Raw genomic sequence first — 20617 nt, 5'->3', positions numbered from 1 at the left:
GAGGAACTGATTCATTAAAGCAAAAGATTCTTTGGTCTGCAAGTAATATTAGCTGTGTATAATATATAGCTGTTGTATAGAGTAATGAGGCTAATGTAATTGTGTCTTAAACACTGTAGTAGTGTGTAATTCATGTTTGGTTGCATTGTGTAATGGAGCAATTGAATGAAATATCAATGTAGAGTCATGGAGTGTAAGTAAGATTAGGTAATGTTTCTGGCTACAGATACTTTCCATATCTAATTTGGTTGTTTATCGAAGCCCTATACAGTGACAGCATTTCCAGCCGGCTGCCTCTATCCAGGGACATATGCTTCTTAAAACGTGATCTTCGAACAAATAATATGCAGCTCAGCTGCCTAACAATCATTGTGCGTAGTAAGTATCGGCTTGCGCTGTCATGAAGAGACTCGTCAGGATCATTATAGCGAAGGTCTCAGGTCTCCCTGGGCTGTTAAAGCACCGGCCATTTCGGTGTAGGGCGGGTGTGGAAAGCACCCTCTCTTCATCTTGCCGGCTCCTCTTTGCCCTTGAAGGCTGCCATTTCTGCGACTGTTAATTGAATGTTCTGCTGATATTCGCCATACAGGCCAAGCCAAGCCCACCGTCGTGTATAAAAGACTGTTTGCGTTGGCTGAACATGGATGCCGTCCATCACTATAAAAGTGATGGAACTGGAAAAGTCGCTTTATAATTTTAGGGCTCAGTTATGGTGTTTTTCTTATGCCTGTCTTGCTTTCTCCAATGGACCAACAAGTTTTGTTTTTGAGTTACATAAGCTGAAACTTGACAAAGGGATTTTATCTTCTTTTAAGAAGAGAGAATCTTACCTCAAAGCTCCCTTTAAACACCCCCCCCCCCTTTTTCTAGCCCTTTTATGAGCCCTTTCTTCACACCTGTGGTTGCCTCTTAATTCCCCCCCCCCCCGCGCTTTATCAGTAAATCATCCCCATGCGACCACCATTTTGTAGTCTGTACTTCTGAATAGGCCGCGGTCTTTGTTGCTGCTGTTATCGTCCCTCAATGCCTTGTTCTTCACTGGCCATGCTTGCTTCAGCTCTTCTGGATTTGATCTCCCTTTCAATGCCAAGCAGGTGCCTCTTGCTTCTGAGTTAATATCATTGTGCTTCAGTGCATCAAGCACGATAACAGTCGTGACCCTTTAAAATATATCTTTCATGAGGTTTTCACACATAAGGGAACAGTCAGTAATCTACACTGGAGATTTGTGCCGGAATCTTTCTGTTTATTTCTGTTTATCGTGCATATTCACACCTTCACACCAGTACCTATAGTGCCCTCAACGGTTATTGGCACCGATTGTAAAGATGGTAGAAAGGGTTGGAAAAAATACACCTGTTGGTGAAGCAGCTTCAACACACTGAAAAAATGAGAAAAATCCAACCTTTCATTTAAATAAATTTAATCCAAGAAAAAGAAATCCGTCATCAAGAAATAAATACTTTCAACAAAAACACATGTGCCACGATTATTGCCACCCAAGCATTTAATACTTTGTACAACCTCCCTTTGCCAGTATAACAGCACTTGTCTTCTCCTATAACATTTTATAAGGTTGGAGAATACAGAGCAGGGCATCCGAGTCCATTCCTCTTTACAGAATCTCTCCAGATCACCCAGGGTCTTAGGCCCTCTCTTGTGCAGTCTCCTCTTCAGCTCAGCCCACAGGTTTTCAGTGGGGTTCAGGTCAGGGGACTGGGATGGCAAATCTTTACAAGGGGTGCCATTAATTGTGGAAGGTGCTGTATTTTCAAACAGGGTCGATCTTGGGCCTATTATTTTAACATGAAATTAAATAATTAAGCAATTAATGTGTTTTTAAAAATGGGACATTAAAATATGTTATGACTTTCGTTGTCATGGTTCAATGTCTTTACACTGTTAGATATTAAGTTTTAGTAGCTGATGACCGGATAAAATTACAGTAACTATGGAAAACAACAGTCTCTGTGAACAAATGAAGAAATTAAGAAAACAAGAAAAAGCTAAATATTTTAAATTGAAAGTTAGTCGCATTCTTGCAGACAGCATTCTGCTGATGCATGGTGGTGTACCGTCATCTCACAGCAGGGGGGGTGATCCCACCCCAGTTTTCATACTCTCCCTGTTTTGTGTGGGGAGTCAGATTTCCTCCTGCAGTCCAAAAACATATTATTCGGTGAGGTGGTTGTTTAATTTGCCCATAGTTGATGCTTGTGTGTGTGTGTGTGTGTGTGTGTGTGTGTCCCCTGCAATGGACTGTCACCCCCCCACCCCCCCGTGCCCAAAGGGGGGGGGGGGGGGGCTGATGGATGAAGTAGAAGCAGCTGATGGATGAAGATTAAATAAAAAATGAGTTTGACTACTTAATAGATTCAGCAGTTGATAGGTGTCAGGAGAATGATTACTTGTTAGGTCCACAGTTGTAGAGATGAGTTTACTGGTGAGTTTTATGATAGATGAACAGAGTCGTAGAAATGAGTGCAGTGAGTATGATTACTTGATAGGTACACATCTGTAAAGATGGGTGTAGCGAATATGGTTCCTTGGGTATAGTTAGTATGGTTGCTTGTTTTATCTACAGTTGTAAAGACAGGTATAGTGAGTAGAAGTACTTGATTGATCGATGGATGTTGAGATATTTGTACTAAGAACAATAGCTTGATAGGTCTACAGTTGTAAAGACAGGTGTAGTGAGTATATGGTTCCTAGGCTAGGTGCAGCATGGTGGTTAGTACTATTGCTGCACACCTCTGGGACCAGGGTTTGAGTCTCTGCCGTGGCTCCATGTATGTGGAGTTTACATGCATCTTGGGGCTTTTACATGCATCTTGGGGCTTTTACATGCATCTTGTTCTTCTGAGTACATTGGTTTCCCGCCACAGTCCAAAAAACATGCTGAGGTAAACTGGAGTTACCCAATTGCACATAGGTGTGCACGTGTAAGTGTGCCCTGTGATGGGTTAGTGACGTGTCCTGGGTTGTTCCTTGCCTTGCACCTGTAACCTCTGAGATATGCCCCGGAGCCCCACAACTCTGAATAGGATAAGCGGTTACAGAAGATGGATGGATGGATGGATGGGTTCCTTAGCTATAGTGAGATGATTACTTGATTGGTCCATGGTTTTACAGATAAATATAGTGAGTAGAATTACTTGATATATCCACAGTTATGGAGATGGGTGTAGTGAATATTGATAGATCCCATGTTGTAGAAATTGGTATAATTAGTATGATTACTTGAGAGGTCCACATTTATATTGATGGGTATAGTGTTTATGAGTACTCGATAGATCCACAGTTGTATAGATAGGTATTGTGTTTATGGGTACTCGATAGATTCATAGAGATGCGTATATTGTGTATAACTACTTGATAGATCCACAGTTACAGAGATTGGTATACTTAGTATGATTACTTGATAGGTCCACATTTGTAGAGATGGGTATAGTGCGTATGAGTACTCGATAGATCCAGTGTTGTAGAGATGGGTATAGTGGGTACAATTACTTGATATGTTCAGCAGAGCACACTTGCAGACATGGGAATGTTGCAGTTTGCTACACAGAGAATACCCACTGGATGAATATTTGCATTGCAGCAAGTTAAGCATGACTCGTATGATGGCTTATTTTATGTATAACTAACACTTTCCAGACTTTGTGGCACCTCCAGATAACCGCATACTTGTTGAGAGCCTAGTTACCCGTGAGAAAAAAAATGTAAAGGAAGACAGAGGCTGATATGACGGGGAGAAAAGAAAGAGATAATTGTTTCCTGCTATTCATACTGTTTCAGTTTTGTCACAGTTCATTGCAATGTTCTGTGAGAAACTCAGGTCTTGATCTCCTGATATGATGTTGCTCCAATAATTTTCAGGTGAAAGGTCTATGATAAGGAGGGAAAAGTTTTTTTCAATTACTCTTTAGGTTTTAACAGTAAATTAACGAGGATTAAAAATAAAAAAAAAAACAGGAATAAGATATTTTGAGTAAAAAATAAATAAATTTAGCATTCAGTTTAAATTAAATTTACTGAGTTACTCATGCACTGTCAGGCCTCTTGCACAGTTATTGCACAGCACAATACCTGTTACCTATCACTTATGTATAAATTATGTACAGCTGAACATTTCATATATATTTTTATCTTATATTATTTTTCCTTATTTTTTCTCTATATTTTGTTATCATGCACAGCTGCTCAGAGTAACCAGGGTTACATTCCACTACATGTTGTATGTGTACAACTGTGTACGTGACGAATTAACCTCTTGAATGTTCGAACTGCTTAAACTTGTCCTTATCTTTCATAATTCCCAGGTATTTTAAGAAGCCATTTTGTTCACTGTAACAGATTTGTAAAGAATTTTCAGTTTGTTTTTTTTTTGTTTTTTTTTTGACTATTCACAAAACATTGCTCTTAGTTATGCTAAAATGTTTCCCACTGTTTGGCTGTTGTTTCAGCAGCATAAATAATGTGACAGATGTAGATTTAGAAAGGATGCTTTTCATTGACATGGTTTCTTTGTTGTTCATAGCCTGACTGGTTTAACAGTGAAACAATCTGAATGGCGCCTTCCTTTCCTCGTGTCGGGTACAAGTCACAGGGTTGCTAATGAGACCTCAGGCACAGGTCTGTGGCCCCCAGAGGCCCCTGCGATTGTTCCTCAGTGTATGTGGGACAGTGGGGGGGGGGGGGGGGGGGGGGATGTCCACCAGTATTGCAAGAACAGAACCCAATGAGTCAGTCAAAAAAGTTATAACCCTTAAAAAGAATATGCATGTGCGGAAGATATGTGCGGATATGTTAAATGTTGCTTGTCAATGGTTGTCAATGGAACCAATACATTTGCAACATTTGTACAGAATTAAGCAAACATTCCAAGGTTATCTGTGATGTATTTGTTTAGATTCTGTTGGGAAAGATAAATATGTGTGCAGAATAACTTCTGTTTAGCTGCATGTTTAATGTATTTACTGTGTTTTTATCTAGGCGGTCATGTCTGTCTGCCCTCACGCCTGCACATTTGTACCAAAATTCCTGGTACATGTTTGTGCTTGGCGAATAAACCAGACTCTGATTCTTTGGATAAAAGCATCCACTAAATAAACGTTCATGTTTTTCTGTGTTTTCCATAGAGCGCCTTAAGAAGTTCAAGTAACTTCCTTTTCAAATGCCAGGATTTCACATAACCAATAAATGACATGAAACACATATAGGTTCATCCCAAATCAGAGCCACGTCCCAAAAATGCCCTGTGTAAATGCGATTCTCTGGTATGCCGCATCTAAACAAGCCCAGTCCAGCAGCAGCAGCAGCGCAAAGGTTAACCAAAGAAAGAGACTACAATAACCAGACCTCATTTCAGTCAGTCTCATTCGTGTACAGAAACTGAAAATGCCTGTAAAGATCGGCAAGACACAAAAACGAGTTCTTTAAGCCAAGAAGTGACCTTTGTCCTACTTCAGCAAACGTGCAGTCTAATCTGTCTTGTAACCGTCTGATTCTCGCTGATACAGTCGATTATCTGTGACACCAGTGTTTAACAGTCTTAAACCTGTTATTGTCTGAAAATGAAAGAGGGGAGTTTTTTTTCCCATAACACCTCTGTGCAGATATGGAGATGAACGACACCGATGGTGCTCTTTGTTATTCTAGCACATCTGATAGAGCATATTGGTTTTACTCCCCCCGCCCCCTTTCTCGTTTGGCCCTTAGCAACACCCCCCACCTCCCATACCTCTTACATGGTTGTGGCAATATAGACACATCTCATACTGTTCCAGGCTAACTGAAGGAAATAACGGAGATTAGTATCCCGGGGGGGTGGGACTGGGGGGGAGCGAGGTGGTGGACTGGGCTAATATTAGCTTGTTTAATAGGTAATATATGCATGCAGGCATTTCATGGGTAGTAATTGGTTGCCGTTTGCAATAGTAGTTGATAGTGTGACCCCCCCCCTCCCCCACACACACACACACACACACACACACACACACACACACGTCTTTTTGGGGACAGCTCACATGTATTCCTATGGGAAAAATGCTAACGCTAACTATGACAACCTTAACCCCTACCCTGCCCTAACCATGACCATAAGTAACCAAACAAAATACAAGAGTTTTTGCATTTTTCGTTTTTTAATTGCAGTCACAGATTTTTATTACATTGAGTTTTCCCTTATGGGGACCAGGAAACTGGTTTATGGCCCGAAGAGGTGTTGAGTCACCTCTTGGAGAAGTTCGTGTGGGTGCCCCCCCCCCGTCCCCTTCAGCCTCATGGCCCACTGGGGGAGACTGTTGTGTAAGCATCACTATCCCAGCGACCTGCCGCACGCGCAGTCACGCTGCTAACTGAGTGCGGTTAGTGTATAAGTACCCAGCTGCTTTTCTCTCCATTATTCTTTGTTTTTTGCCCTTCCCCTTTTTAACACAAAGCCCCCTTCTCACTCAGGGATCCCCAGACCATCCACGTTTTTGCTTCCTCCCAGGGAGCAAAAATGTGGACTGTCCAGCAGGGAGCTTGGGAGACAGCAAAAACATGGACCATCTAGGAGTCTCCCAGGACCAGATTGGGAAACACTGCTATGCAATTCTTCACAGTATCTGACTTCAGAAATGTGTTAGTCGAAACAAAACTGATAAAGTGACTACCCGACATGTTTTGATTTCCCCAGAAAAAATTACAAGGAAGTGATAAGTGCTTAAAAGGTGCAGGTTTGTTCAAACTTGTTTCTTAAATTATATGCGATTAGCACAGAGCTTTTGGCAAGGTGTTAAAACATCAGACAGGCATTATATATGGAAAATGAACTCTTTTGACCCAAAACACGAAGTATGTTGCCTAATGGAGGATTATGATTGTAAGATGTGTGTATGAGCAGAAATGCATGTTACGCGACTGCAGAACATTTTAAGCACTGCCATTTGTATTGCAAAGTGTTGCAGAAGTGGGATTTTCTTTTAATCTCACAAACCTTCTGCAAATCTCCCAGAGTGATGTGCTCTTTAGACAAGCAGAACGCTTAAAAATTCCGAGCGCAGACTCGGAGCTGTCAGTGGTGTTTAACGCGGCTTGACGTTACATAATGGCCATTTAAAGGGATACTATTTAGCAGAAGTTTCAACTTTTGAGGTCACGGATGAGATGAAGTGCATAATGGAGGTGTCTGTCCTTTCAGCGCTGAATGGACAGTACCGCTCCATGTATCCGCCTCCTACCCATTACCCTGGCAAGTGCAGTGTCGTCAGCGTTGGGAGGTACACAATGGGGACCCTCTTGTCCTGTTGACTTTGCAGATGGTCACCAATACAAAGTGTTGACGCTGCTGAGTGCCTGAGCTGAATCCTTTCCCTCATGGCTTCCCTCAGCGAGATAAGGTGTCCAGCCCATCCCATTCGCTTCGGTGCCCTTTCACCTGTCCATCAGCCCCAGGGCTCTGAGCTCACAGGAAGTGACCTCGCTTCGGGTGACCAGTTATGATGTCAGGGCCCCATCACGCGTGCTGGGCGTGAAAAAAGCTGGATCAGCATTTTCGCTTCGCTTGCCTAAGTGCCTAGTGACAGGAATGGTGACAAGTAGGGACACGTGCATACACACACACACACACACACATTCACAGATTAGGCATCTATATCTCTGTGGAGACTCTCCATTCATTTATATGGGCATAACCTTAACCAGAAGTTGTAAAACTTCTGGTTGAATTTTGAATTTTCTCTTACAGGCACCAGGAAACTGGTCCCCATGAGGTAAAAAGAAAAAATGGGTTTCCATCATGTAGTGGCGACATCTGGTCACCACAAGACAAGGAATATCTGGACCACACACAACACACACAGATTAGGGATTCTGATTGCATTCACAGATTTTATAAAATGACATTTCCCCTTGTGGGGCCTCAAAAATGCCCCCAAAAAGTAAAATTAACAGGTTTTTATATCACATTATTGGGACATTTGGTTCCCACAATGTAATATACACATGACCCCCCCCCCCCCCCCCCCCACACACACACACACACACACACAAACACAGACACTCGGCCTGCTCGCAGCTTCTCTGGTGGTCCTGCTCAGACACACATCCATCAGGGCCCTCACTTAGCCCACCAATGCCTGAATGACGGCACACAATGGTAGGTAAAGGCAAACAGAGCGTGGGAGGGGGGACCCATGTTCCAGTTATAAGGGCCTGGGGAGAAGGTTGAGCCTGTTGATGGTAGATGGACTGCATGTGTTTCTGTGCAGTGCTGCCCCACTCAGTTGGCCACATGCTTGATGGCACCTTTTGGTGCGGCCACAGGTAGCTGTGATCTGAACAGGAAGTTCTTGTGTCCCACACACTCATTAACGGGTTGGCCCAGCATTACGTGGATGGTGATGAAATCAGCACACAAATCCTGCGTTCGACTATTTCTCTCCAAGTCGGAAGTCGGGAGAAAAATGCCACTTCCTGTCGTTAAACACGCCTCTTTTCCGATGTTGATGTCGGAGAGAATTCTGTTGTACGAGATTCCCCTGTGTCGTCATTTTAACATGGCGACTTACACAGTCAACAGTAATTCTATTTTGTAAATATTTTCAAATGTTTATTGTGTTAAGTGTATTAATAGTTATAAATGTAATTCCACGTGGTCGATTTAGAGAATACTATATCATGACCGTAAACAGTATCCTAGCATACAATATCAGATTTTTACCAGACTTGTTAGTATCTTTTGTTTGTTTGTAATTTGTTTGCCTCTCAAAAAAAGAATATTGCTATGGATCTACAAAAATATTATAAAGCTTTTAATGTGGTTTGACTAGTTTGTGTTTCTTGTTTGTCTATCGGAAAAAAAGAATCTTGCTCAAAATCTGCTAAAACATTATAAATTAACACACAACAACTGCGTGTTCATGGAGGCAGTCATGTTTGTTCCGAGATGTGTAGCTCGAACGGGAGATTGGTCGGATGTGACATCACGCACCTCAGAATTTCCGACTTTGCCGAGATAATTTAATGCAAGAGCCTGGGAATATAGAGTTTGACAGAGAACCGTGTCCTCCTTTAAAGATCTCAGCACTGCGCCATCTCTTTGCACAGTGACAGTACGAGCTGTGACTGGGTTCTCCTTGGCTCATTTGGAGATCTTTTGGTGTGAGGCCACCATCTGATTCCTCACTCATCAGTCAGAGATAAAGCCCATTTGGAGGACTGCATCGTGAAGGCCACAGCGCAACCCAGCCGGAGAGGTTTGATGAGATGCGTGACGTGGCCCGTGCACAGCTGCAGGATGATGGTGAGAACGGCAGTGAGATAAGCTGCACATCTGGGGGAGCCTTGCGGCATCATAGTGAACATGTGAAAACCTGGAACCATCTTGCTGCAGAGGAGAAATATGTCCAAATTCTCTGTCAAAGAATGTCAGCTTTGCCATTTCAAAACCTCTCCTAAAGTCATGCCAGTATTTGCAGGAAATGTCCAATACATCCATATATTTTTTGACTCGACGACTTGCACACCTTGTATAGCTAATCAATATTTCATTGACTTTTTTTAACTAATTAAGTTAATTACGTGAGCTGGTGGCAAAATTTAATAGATACATGTAATGGCTGAGGTGGCCCTGGGATTGGTTTGGGGACTGAAGTGGTGTTCATCGAGCCGTCCAACAGATAGCAGTAGCTTTTTGGAGAACCGAAGAAACTCTTATTAGTTGTTATTGTGCCACTGTTCATTTGCTTATATTCTAATATTAAATCAAAGGCGTAGTGGTGGTTCTGAGGCTTTTGGTTTGTGATGGGAATTAGAAGGTTGCTGGTTCTAATCCCATGAGTACCAGGAGTGATTCTACTCCTTTGGGCCCTTGAGCAAGGCCCTTAACCTGCAATTGCTTCATCTTGGGTATGACGTTAACCTCCATCCAGACCTGCAAGGAGATCCTCCAACTTTCAGGGAAAATTTGGGGGGTTGTGGCTGGATTGGCACTCCAGCCACCAGAAGATCTTCACACTGTTCCATTCCATCTGAAGTAGCGTGGTGCTATCATCCGCCACACGACTGCACTCCAGCTGTCATCCCTGGGGTGGTTCGTCGAGTGGTGGATGCAGCAACACGGTGTATCAGCACACACTCCTTACCTGTTTCTCTCTACAATATTAAATTGTATTTTTTGAGCAAATATACACTTATTAGATAAATATCTTTAAGCATTTGACTGCCGAAGACTTTTGCACAGTGCTGTATACTTTCAGGCCACTGGCCAGGGGGTGGTCTGATGGTTGAGTAACCAGAAGATTTCCTCTCAAATCACAGAAAAATACAAATAAAACCCAGCTCTTATAGCAATCACTGAATCTGAATTGCTCCAGTAAATCATACAGCTATACATAATAAAATAAATTAATAAAATCACGGACAGCTTAATAGTGGAAATGACCATGCCGCGTTTACAATGCTGCCTCGATTCTAAGGTGTCAAATGTTCCGTAAAGCCGGTAATGGCGGGATTTTAATATGAGTGGTTTCCCAAGACAAGCATGTTACTTTCGGTGCTGTTTAAGTTGGGGTATATGTTGCCTGTGGGGGTAGGACAAAGGAGCCCCCAGTGTGTTTATCGGGCCACATGTGGACGATAGCGATCTAACAAAATGAGTAAACAATCCAGAGAAAACAAACTGCCTGCTGTACCAGTGCTTTGCCTGCCATCCATGAAGGGATTCACCTCTTGCAATCAGACAAAAGACTGGAGATAGGAGTGCAGTGGGCCTACTTGAGGGAGAGCCCAGCCCTAACGCAAAGCCCCCTTCCAAGACGGATAAAACGATAACGCCTCCTTCCTTGCTTTACTTGACTTAGACATGCTGATGGTTTTCATCTCCGATTAGCTCCCAGCCAGCAACGCCATCCAGCAGAAGGGCTATCACCTGGCCTCCGGAGTACCATCTTTGTGCCCCATTCAGCTGTTAGGGTTTACGTTTTTTTTTTCCTTCTCCTTTTCTTTAGCGTTTGTGTTTATTTCATTAGTGTCACAGCATTATCCTTTGAGCGAAACGCATGTTAGCCGCGAGATCGAGCTGATTGGGACGCGTGAAGAGAGCGATAACATGGCTAATAGTGGAGAAACCCCAACGGGTGCCCCGCTTTTTGGGGGGGGGGGAGCAGAGCTTTTGGGGTAACAAGCTGCAGTCATATGGAGTCACCAGCCCAGGATGTGGACAGGCCACATCTCCAGGTCACGCTGTGTTTAGCCATCTGCACTTATTTTGACACATGACAGATCTCAGCGCTCAGCATAAGAGGCGGATGGACATTGCCAAACTTATCCCGGTTCTTCACACTACAGAAGCTGACACGTGACATCATGTTCTTCCTTGTGTATCTAGAACCCTGCATTTCTGGAATATCAGAATTTTCATTTTTATTTTATTTTGTCTTTTCCAGCAGTTTGACTCAATATTAGTCACCTGAATTCCACCCACCAGCACATCACCACCAAAGAATATTTGAATTTTGTTATCGATACACGCTGTGCGCTTACTTATTTCTTTGATTGCAGAACAGCTGTGTAACGTGCAGCTGTAACCTCTGTGTTTTTACTTGCTGGATCAAAATGAGCTGTCTCATATTCTTACTCCTAATTTCGCCCTCTGGGCTGACACAAAGAGGCAGGGCGCCCCACGGCCGTGGGGCCTACCTGAGGGACTCCGCCATCATTAGGTACAGTAGAAAAACATGGGGAACCAGCAGGCCCTAAAGTCATTACTCCAGTTTATTCCTCATCTATTATTCAGTTGTTAAATCTGACTGTGGTCTACAGGGAGGGCAGGAGAGAGACCAGGAAAATGTTTGTGTGTGTGTGTGTGTGTTTCGTGTTTCTGTGTGTGCACCACAGAAGTGAAGAGAGCATGTGTGAGGGTGTTTGATTTCATGAGATAAGGAGAAAATGTATTTACATGGTTATATTGTGGGTGGTGTGTGTGTGTGCGCACAAAACAAAGAGTGTTTATTATAGAGAGTGCTTTGTCCTGTGCCTTTATAGAGATCTTTGGTTGGGTTGTGTGTATGAGCATGTGAATGTTTGAGAAAGTGTGTTTCACAGTTCGTGTGCTTTTGTTTCCTGGCAGTTTTGTTGAATGAAGGGGGAAAAAAAATCAGATCTGCCTTGAATTACAGATTTTAAAAAGTTTGCTTGTGCATTAAGATATGAATACAAAATGGCTTCCTTTTTAACAAAAATTATACCAATACGAATTTTTACCAGATTTAGACCAGTAGCATACAAGCACAGTATCTTCAGGCTGAATCAAAGAAACCTATTTTACGATATGTATTTTGAGAAACATAATAAGTTGAATAAAATGATTGCTTTGTAGTCTTACACTTGCCAAAAAAAAACTCTCATGAAGGGAGTGAAAAACATCAAAAGTACAACCTAGTTACCATCAGTTTAAAGTACAGTGTAAAAAAATTAATTGAAACCTGCAAGTACAAGAAAATATAATAAATATTTTAAGTAATGAGAAATATAATATGAAATTTGATAGTCCCTCTTGTGGTGTTGGATTTATAATTATAATAATTTGCTAATTATTTTTATGTGTTTATTCATGCCAATAAAATATTGCTTCTTGTTTTACTTCGCAGTCCATTTTAGAGAGTTTATAATGGGCCCATGGGAACAGTAACTAACAAATGTGTATCCATTCAAGCGAAATGCCATAGGATTTGTTAGCTTCCAATATGATACGTTACACCAGCCTTTACACCAAGTCTGATGTGTACAGATGATAAAGCTAGCTGTGCTGCCAGCGGAAGGATCGCATATCCAGTTTGTTCAAACATATGGAGTTACGCAAGTATTACAATTAGACATCAGGCAAGGCCAGGAAGATAATTAAGCCCTTTTTTCACAGTGTGTGAGGGACTTAAATAGCTTTGTTTTGAGGGACAAAAGCCAGACTGTATGTGTGTCATTTGTGTATCGGGTTTAAGTCCAGTTCGCTTTGTATTCCAGGAACTGCAGGTTCGTATCAACGACAAAGCAATCTGCTGCACGAAACCCAATCCAGCAAGGTCTGAAAGACACTTGTGGCTGAACTGTTATTATGAATAAAGTGATATCATTATGTGTGTTTGTTGACAGATGGACCGTGCAACGCCATTGTTCTGCTAATTAGGACCGAACAACAGGCCCAGGGAATGACCTCCCCCTCTGGGAAATGTGCAGTGATTTCGGTAGAAAGTGGAGGTCATCTAATCCAACCCGTAACTTGATGCATTTATCGATGCATGGTGGGCGACAAATTCTTAGATATTTGCATGGCCTGGTGTCTGACCTGAAGCAGAACACTTAACTGTCAGCAGCATTTCCTGAATGTTGACACCTGTTTACTGGCTGTTGACTGTTCTGACACCAGTAATCACAGCCAAGGTTTAAGGTTCTGCAGAAGTCAACAGGATGGTTGCACTCAATGCTGAAGATATACTGCATGGAACGGATTACTGTCTCACTCGTGATGCTAAAATCAAAGACAGATGGAAAATGTGCTTTCAAAATAATCTACTTCAGCAATTCTCAAACCGGGGGTCGTGACCCAAATTTGGGTCGCCTCTAGTTTTCAAAGCGTCAAGAGTCAGAGTTGGAAATGTAAGCATTTTAAAACCAGCAAGCTCCTAAACTGATCCACTATCAGATTTCCCAGCCCCAGTCCTAGAATGAACCTATATAAACGGGTCTTGGATCTGCAACTGCTTAAGCACAACTAGTGAACGCTCAACCAATCCACGAAGTCAAATCACAGATGCTTCATTTAAAATTCACCGGCATATCCAGCCAGATTTGTGTGATAGGCATTGATTGGCATAAATTGCAGAATGCACTGCACGCTTGATCATAGCATTGATTAAAACTCATACTTGATATAGGGTCACGACTAAGCTGGCATGGTAAAAATTAAAGGCTGAATTAAAGGCTGAGAAGCACTGGTCTACTTGTAAAAAAACAAAAACAAAAAAAAGGTAGCTGAATTTGATTGACAAGCTATTTTGCCTGTCCAGCTGTTCTTCCAAATCCCGGCCTATGCTAACACCAGCCAATCAGGTGCTGTCAGGGTGAGGAGTGAGAGGAGCCCACTTAGTAGTAGGAAGTAGGAGAGGATTTATACAGCAGGACTCTTCCCATTGGCAAAAAGAGAAGCTCTACATTATCCTTTTAAAAGACCGTCAGACGTACCTGTACCTTGATATCTAGCTTGTCTACAGTTATCAGAACCTACACATATCAGTTTATACTATGAAACAAAAACTCAAAAGGACCACACAAAATGACAGTGCGATCTTTATATCTTGATGGACGTTCAGAAAGGTTACCCTAGATCCACAGCCGTGCGTATCACTAATTATTTACATACCTCGTTTTTAAAGTAAAAGGTTTCTAGAAATATTGTACGTGATATGACTGATATGCGTGCCTGCTGTCAAAGTACATGTTGTACATCTTTAATCGTGATAAAGTTAAACGATAAAGATCTGCTCACGATCCTGTTCTGGATAAGCGGTTGAAAGACGGATGGATAACCATGTGTATCCTGAACACAAGCAATAATGTGCACCTCAAATAATAGAAGCCTGATTAAGCCACTAATAATCTTAACAGGCGACATGATGTACCAACTACTACTAGATACTGCAAAAGATGTTTTTTTTTGTTTGTTTTACGATGCACTTATCTCTCATGTTGAGTTTACAAATAAGTACTTTCATAAAGCAATTAGAAGATATATAATTCCGGTTATTATTTATAATAGTCGTAATAGTACCTTGCATTAAAAATGTCATATAGCTATTTTGAGTCCACAAAACTTCATTTAAAGCAACCTTTACCTGATTCCAAGGAACACCTGGGCAAGTGACAAAACGAAATTCTAATTAAAATACATAATGCAACCTAATTCGCCGGATGGCTTAAATGTTTTAAAAATTAAGCCTGTTAAGGGAAATGCACGGCAATGCTTTCCTGGCCAAGCCAAAGGGGGAGTGTCCAACTTGTTGCGGCTCATTTGGTGCCTTGACATAGTAATTTTAGCAAGCACCTCTGGAAGGGGAACTTAAAAGCCGGCGGGCAGAAGTGGAGTGGTTAGTCTGTGTAACTCAGCTTACGGACTTCATTCTGCTAAGCGATCACTACTGTGGATTGGTCCTTAGAGAGCAGCAACCTAATCTCCTCACGTCAGACATGGATGGCACCAACAGCAGAGCGCTTGGTTTGTCGCCGCACACCACATCGCCCCTGACGGTCGGTGGCCTGCAGGTGCCGGCGTCCCTGCTACGGACGCCTCCGCTCTTCCTAAGAGCGGCCGCCGCGGCCGCTTGCAGTCCGGCCATGGAACGGGGGTATCCGCGGACCCCGAAGTGTGCGCGCTGCCGCAATCACGGCGTCGTGTCCGCGCTGAAGGGCCACAAGCGCTTCTGCCGATGGAGGGACTGTGTGTGCGCCAAATGCACCCTGATCGCGGAGAGACAACGAGTCATGGCAGCTCAGGTGGCTCTGCGCAGGCAGCAGGCGCAGGAGGAGAGCGAGGCGCGGGAGCTGCACTTCATGTACTCCGGATCGGGGTCATCTGACACCGGACTGACCATGCCGGCGTCCGTGGTCCCTGCGCCAGGGTCCGCTCCTGCAAACTGTGGTCTCAGGACCCCGGGATACGATGTATTCAGCATAGACGACCAGAAAGACGGTAATTTAATTTTGATGCAATCATCTAAATCAATAAAATACTTTTATGTTATATAATATTTTGAATCTTACTTCCAACCATTTTGCGGTTTAACAGGCCTATTTAAACCACCAGGGCTGTAAATTTAAACCACTAGAACTGTAATTTTTTTTACACTTATATAATAATATAAATCATGCTCCGGTTTCACTGAGTGCGGTTTTGTATGCTTAAGTGCGTGTTGTACCGCCTCTTTGATGAACTGTTCCTACAATTTATTTGATATTTCTGCAGGAGACAAGCTGCCGAAATACAGTTTATATGGCGGATTCACGGGACGTCCTGTATTTGCCTCTCACTCGGCACCTCTGCCCTCTCCTTTAGGGAGAAATGACTCCACGTCCGGCCGGGATAAAGATAAGGAGAGTGAAATCCAGTCCCCCGGTTCCGATCAGCTGTCAGACCAGATGGGAAGTCCAAGGTCACTGTCTTCCTCAGACCTTGAATCGGGCAGCGAGTCGGACCGACAAAAGGACTTCTCAGCCCTAGATCTGAATCCTGCGGGTTCCTCCTCCGGCCACCGAGACCCCACTGACGTGATGGCCAAGATCTTTCCTCACCATAAGCGGGACGTGCTGGAATCGGTGGTGAAGAACTGCAAGGGCGACATTGTGAAAGCCATCGAGATGATGCTGAACTCCAAAGAGGACAGGTGCAACCCGGAAAGCATCAATATCTCCGCGGGCGATCATGCGACCCTGCAGAAGACTGGGGGCTTTGGACTAACCGGAGGCGCTCTGGCGACGTTTAGTGCCAAATCTGCCTTTTCTCCTTTGCAAACGCCCGCAACTTCTATCGGGAGCGATAGCATTTACGGCTTGAATCCCAGATTCGGTATTAGTCCGTTGAGACTTGCTTATTCTAGCTCAGGTGGGGGTATAACTAGTTTTATGTCGCCCTATTTAACCTCCGGGTTAGTGCCGGCTTTTCCTCTCCGGCCCCCGATGGACTACTCCTTCCCCGGAATGATGCGAGACTTACCTTACCTCCAGAGCAAGGACTTGTGCAATACAAGCATTTATGCGCGCCTAAATCATGACAAATAACACCATGTGTAACCTTAGTGGGAAAAATGAGTAGCTTAAATGCCGTTGGACGCTGTCGGGCAGATATAAACCAGCATCCCTGTATAATTATTATGCGAAAAGTTCTTTGTAAATACCCCCGTCGTGATTCAGATACCACCGGATACTGTGTTCTTGTATTTTTAAGCCTTTTTTATGCCAAGTGTCAATATTTTAGTTATCAATATATTTTTGAATAATGTATATTTTGTAAGTTTCATAATCTGAATAAAAAGCAAAAATGGAAAAATAAAATGTCAATTTTTATGCAGTTGCCAATCAAAATGAAATCATTTCAATTTCGCAGCAGCTTTGTGTTAAATAGACGATTTCATGAGGTAAACATGCGGGTTTTATTCTTGGATGACCTTTAAACAGCAGTATACGGAATGTTTATTAATTAGTTATCTTTATTTTAAGATTAAATCTTAATATTTCGCAAAAAAAGCTTCTATATTCGACTTTTAAAACTCCCACTGCATTTTGTAAGTAATAACATATCTTTGTTTTATTTTGGTGCAGAAACAGTTTTTAAAAGGGAAATTCACCCCATTATCAAAAACTACAACAGCCTAGTTCATACCTTACGTTAATACGTTTAGTACTACATAAGTGCGGCTTGTAGGATATTTGGCCTGCATTAGCCTGTTGCATCCTGACATGAAACAGAAAAACTACACAGACATGTATACTAATTCAGCTTTTTCATTCGAAGTTTTTGAAAACTGAAGCAACAAGTCAATAACAAATTCACCATAAAGGTGTCTAAATAATTGCAGAGACAGAACTTACTCCGAAGTTGGCCAAAAAACTTAACATTTAAATTCCGGGTGGGATACCAACCTTAAGCACAGTACTTAATGTGAATGACTTCAGCAAACAGTCACTTATGTAAACAGTGCCCCAGGTAAGCAGGCTGTCTGTAGGGCTGAATAGGTCAATATATACCAAAGCTCAACATTCCGAAAGGCTGTATGCTAGCCTGTAAAACTCAAAGCATTCAGCACCAGTAAGCAAATTAAATATTTCATTGACTGTTGCTATTGGCACGCATGCATTTTGTACAATACAATAACGCACTATTAATGTACAATACAATAACGCACCTTTTTTTTTATTCACAAATAGGCCTACCTAATAAATTGACTGGTATTTGTCAAAGTGACCTCAGGCTGTTGGTGTAAAGTTGAGGAAAATTGTAGACCGCTGATGTAATGGGACTAAAAGCCGAGTCATGGGCTCGCTGTACATATGAAGTGTGTTCGACAAAGCCGTTGAATTAACCTGTGCTGTTTGCACTGGGATGTGTCAAAGCATTTTAAAGGGCAGTGTAACATTTTTTGAGTCGCCGGGTGAACTATGCCGAATACCTGTGTTGTTACATCAGGGCTTTTCTCTCAGGAAAGAAGTAGCAGAATCTGGCTGACAGCCCCCCCCCCCACCTCCGACAATGTGTTTTCCCATTTTGTCAACTTATTTAATAACCTTTAGGCTACAATGTGCTTACCAATTAGCAACAGAAGCTCAAATTAAAGTACAATATTCCTTCTATGATACCCAGTCATTAATGACATGGGACACTGAGTGGCTCGGTGGACTGAGCCTCTGTGCCGCTGCTTGGAAATATTGCAGGTTCTAGCCCTGGCCTCAGCCGAATGGACATACGTCGATAGACCCTTAAGCAGGGCCCTTAGCCCCCAGCTCCCAAGGTGTTGAACACTGGCTGACTGTGAACTGTGACCCCCAGGCTTACACTCATGTTTGTGTGTCTCATGGAGAGCAGGATGGGGTGGGCAAAAAGAAGCATTCCAATGGACTTGTGCAAAATGGCAAATAAAGGGTCATTTCATAACCTGAGGTCTTATTAAAAGTGAAGGAAATGATTTTCAATGAGATGGGTCTATCTAAATTCTGCTCCCCTGTTTCTAGTCTAAAAAAACCCCAAACTTTGATCATTATGTGAATGATGGGGCCCCTCCTACCATGTTAGTGGTCCTGAGATATTTTTGCTGCAGTTGTAGTTTTGATGATTCCACTGAATCTTTAATCTCTCCAATGCAGTGACATTTGCGCTTCACACAACTGCTTCCCCCAATAGCCAAAGGTACCTTTGGATAGTTAACTTTATTGTCCAAGGCCACCATTGATACGATGAGAAATGCACTGCTTAATAACACGTGTTTATTTCTGTATAATTCCACCTTACCTCATTAAAGAATGCATGGCAAGAAAGTAACACTAATAACAGCCATCAAATAAAATTTTAGTCACTTATTTTGGAATAATACATAATTAAATAAGCAATAGAACTCCAGTAAGCAAAAGGTGTTGGAGAAAAGTACACTTTTTCCTGTTTAATAACAATGTTACTTTATTTTAGATTTTTTTTTTTTTCATGTGACTCCTCAGATCATTCTGGTCTGTTTTTTTCCCCATAGCAGCTAGATGAGACCTGCAAGAAAATCCTTGCCTGCTTCAGGTTTGCCTGTCAAATTCCAGAGCTAGACGAAGTGTCCCGGATCAGCACAAACATTGGGGAAATTGATCGGAGTTGAAGCAAATTTGCAATGGTACCATACATTTGATTCATTAATAAACTTGAGGTTTTTGTGTGTTTTCTCTCTCTCTCTCTCTCTCTCTCAAAAAAAAAGTACTAAGAAATGCTACATTTACAATTTAGAGTTTCCATGGCTGTGTCCTCTAAACACAGAGATTAAATTGAAACTATGTTTTAACTAAACCCAAAAGGGTTTACTAAACCCATTTGCGATGTCTTTTTGGAATTTACCTAGACGCCACTAGAGGTCACCTTTTTTGCCGTCTGTTCGAAGCTGCTCTTCATATGGTTTGGATCACGTTTCCTTTTTACACGTATTCATTTAGCAGACCCTTTTACCAAAATCGACGTTCAGCTGAGGAAGTATGGACAGCCGGTCCCCGGAGCAACAGAAGGTTAAGGGTCTTGATTAAGGGCCTAACGGTGAATTTACTTTGACTACAACGGGACTTGCAGAAAGAGACCTTTCGATTACAAGAACAAGGTCCTACTGGACCGATCACCAGCCAAAAATAATCAGCCTCTCCCCGTCGGGGAATCGAACCCCGGTCTCCCGCGTGACAGGCGGGGATACTAACCACTATACTAACGAGGAAGTACTTATTATACATACATTTAAAGCCCACTTACAAAATATCTTTGAAGAAAAAAGTATACGTTTTTTCTGTATACGTATCGTAATACAGAATGAATGCTTATCACTACCTTATAGGATATTTTATAGATAGATGCTGACTGAAGGTGACTATGAAAAAGCGAACCTTCTATTTTGTTTAAAAAATTAAAGCAAATGTTATGTGTGCAGTGTTTACACAATGACATTCTTAGTTCGCGACACTAAGAATATAAAAACAGAAAACAATAGCACAGTAGATATTTAAATATACATATCCACCAATTAATGTAGGAGAACATTTCATAACCGTTTTAGGATGGGTTAATTTGTATTCAATGTAGCACATGCTAATTTAGAGTACTGAAAGTACTGTACAAATTTATAAACAAAAAATAGCCAATGTTCCTCTGTTTGAGGCAGACTTCAGTAACTTGATTGCAAAACGTGTTTAGCTAAACTTCTCCTCTTATTACAGGAACCAGGTTTAACTTAAACCATTTAGCCGAAATCGTTTAAAACCGGGGATAAACCACAGCTAAGCCTAGTTTTTATGTATTTCATACATGTTTACGTTAATGTTTTATATATTAATACTGCGTGTAGGAATTGAAGTT

General features: G+C 42.1%; 1 protein-coding gene and 1 non-coding gene across 2 annotated transcripts in view; one reads left to right on the top strand and one right to left on the bottom strand.

Annotated features, from left to right (window-relative positions):
- Positions 1-17075, top strand: part of LOC111842593 (doublesex- and mab-3-related transcription factor A1) — a 48684-nt gene extending 31609 nt beyond the window's left edge. Inside the window, exons 3-4 of the mRNA XM_023809335.2 lie at positions 15195-15727; positions 16091-17075. Coding sequence (XP_023665103.1) covers positions 15195-15727; positions 16091-16812 — 1255 coding nt within the window. The 3' untranslated portion in view covers positions 16813-17075. The remainder of the gene's footprint in view (positions 1-15194; positions 15728-16090) is intronic.
- Positions 17076-19910: 2835 nt separating this feature from the next.
- On the bottom strand, positions 19911-19982 carry trnad-guc (transfer RNA aspartic acid (anticodon GUC)). Its single transcript has one exon. It is a non-coding gene; the product is annotated as a tRNA-Asp (tRNA).
- Between the last annotated feature and the right edge of the window lie 635 nt (positions 19983-20617).

Source organism: Paramormyrops kingsleyae, chromosome 12, assembly GCF_048594095.1.
Source record: "Paramormyrops kingsleyae isolate MSU_618 chromosome 12, PKINGS_0.4, whole genome shotgun sequence".
Classification (NCBI taxonomy): Eukaryota; Metazoa; Chordata; class Actinopteri; order Osteoglossiformes; family Mormyridae; genus Paramormyrops; species Paramormyrops kingsleyae.
Note: the sequence above shows the minus strand (reverse complement) of the source record. Positions and strands in the feature narration are given on the sequence as shown.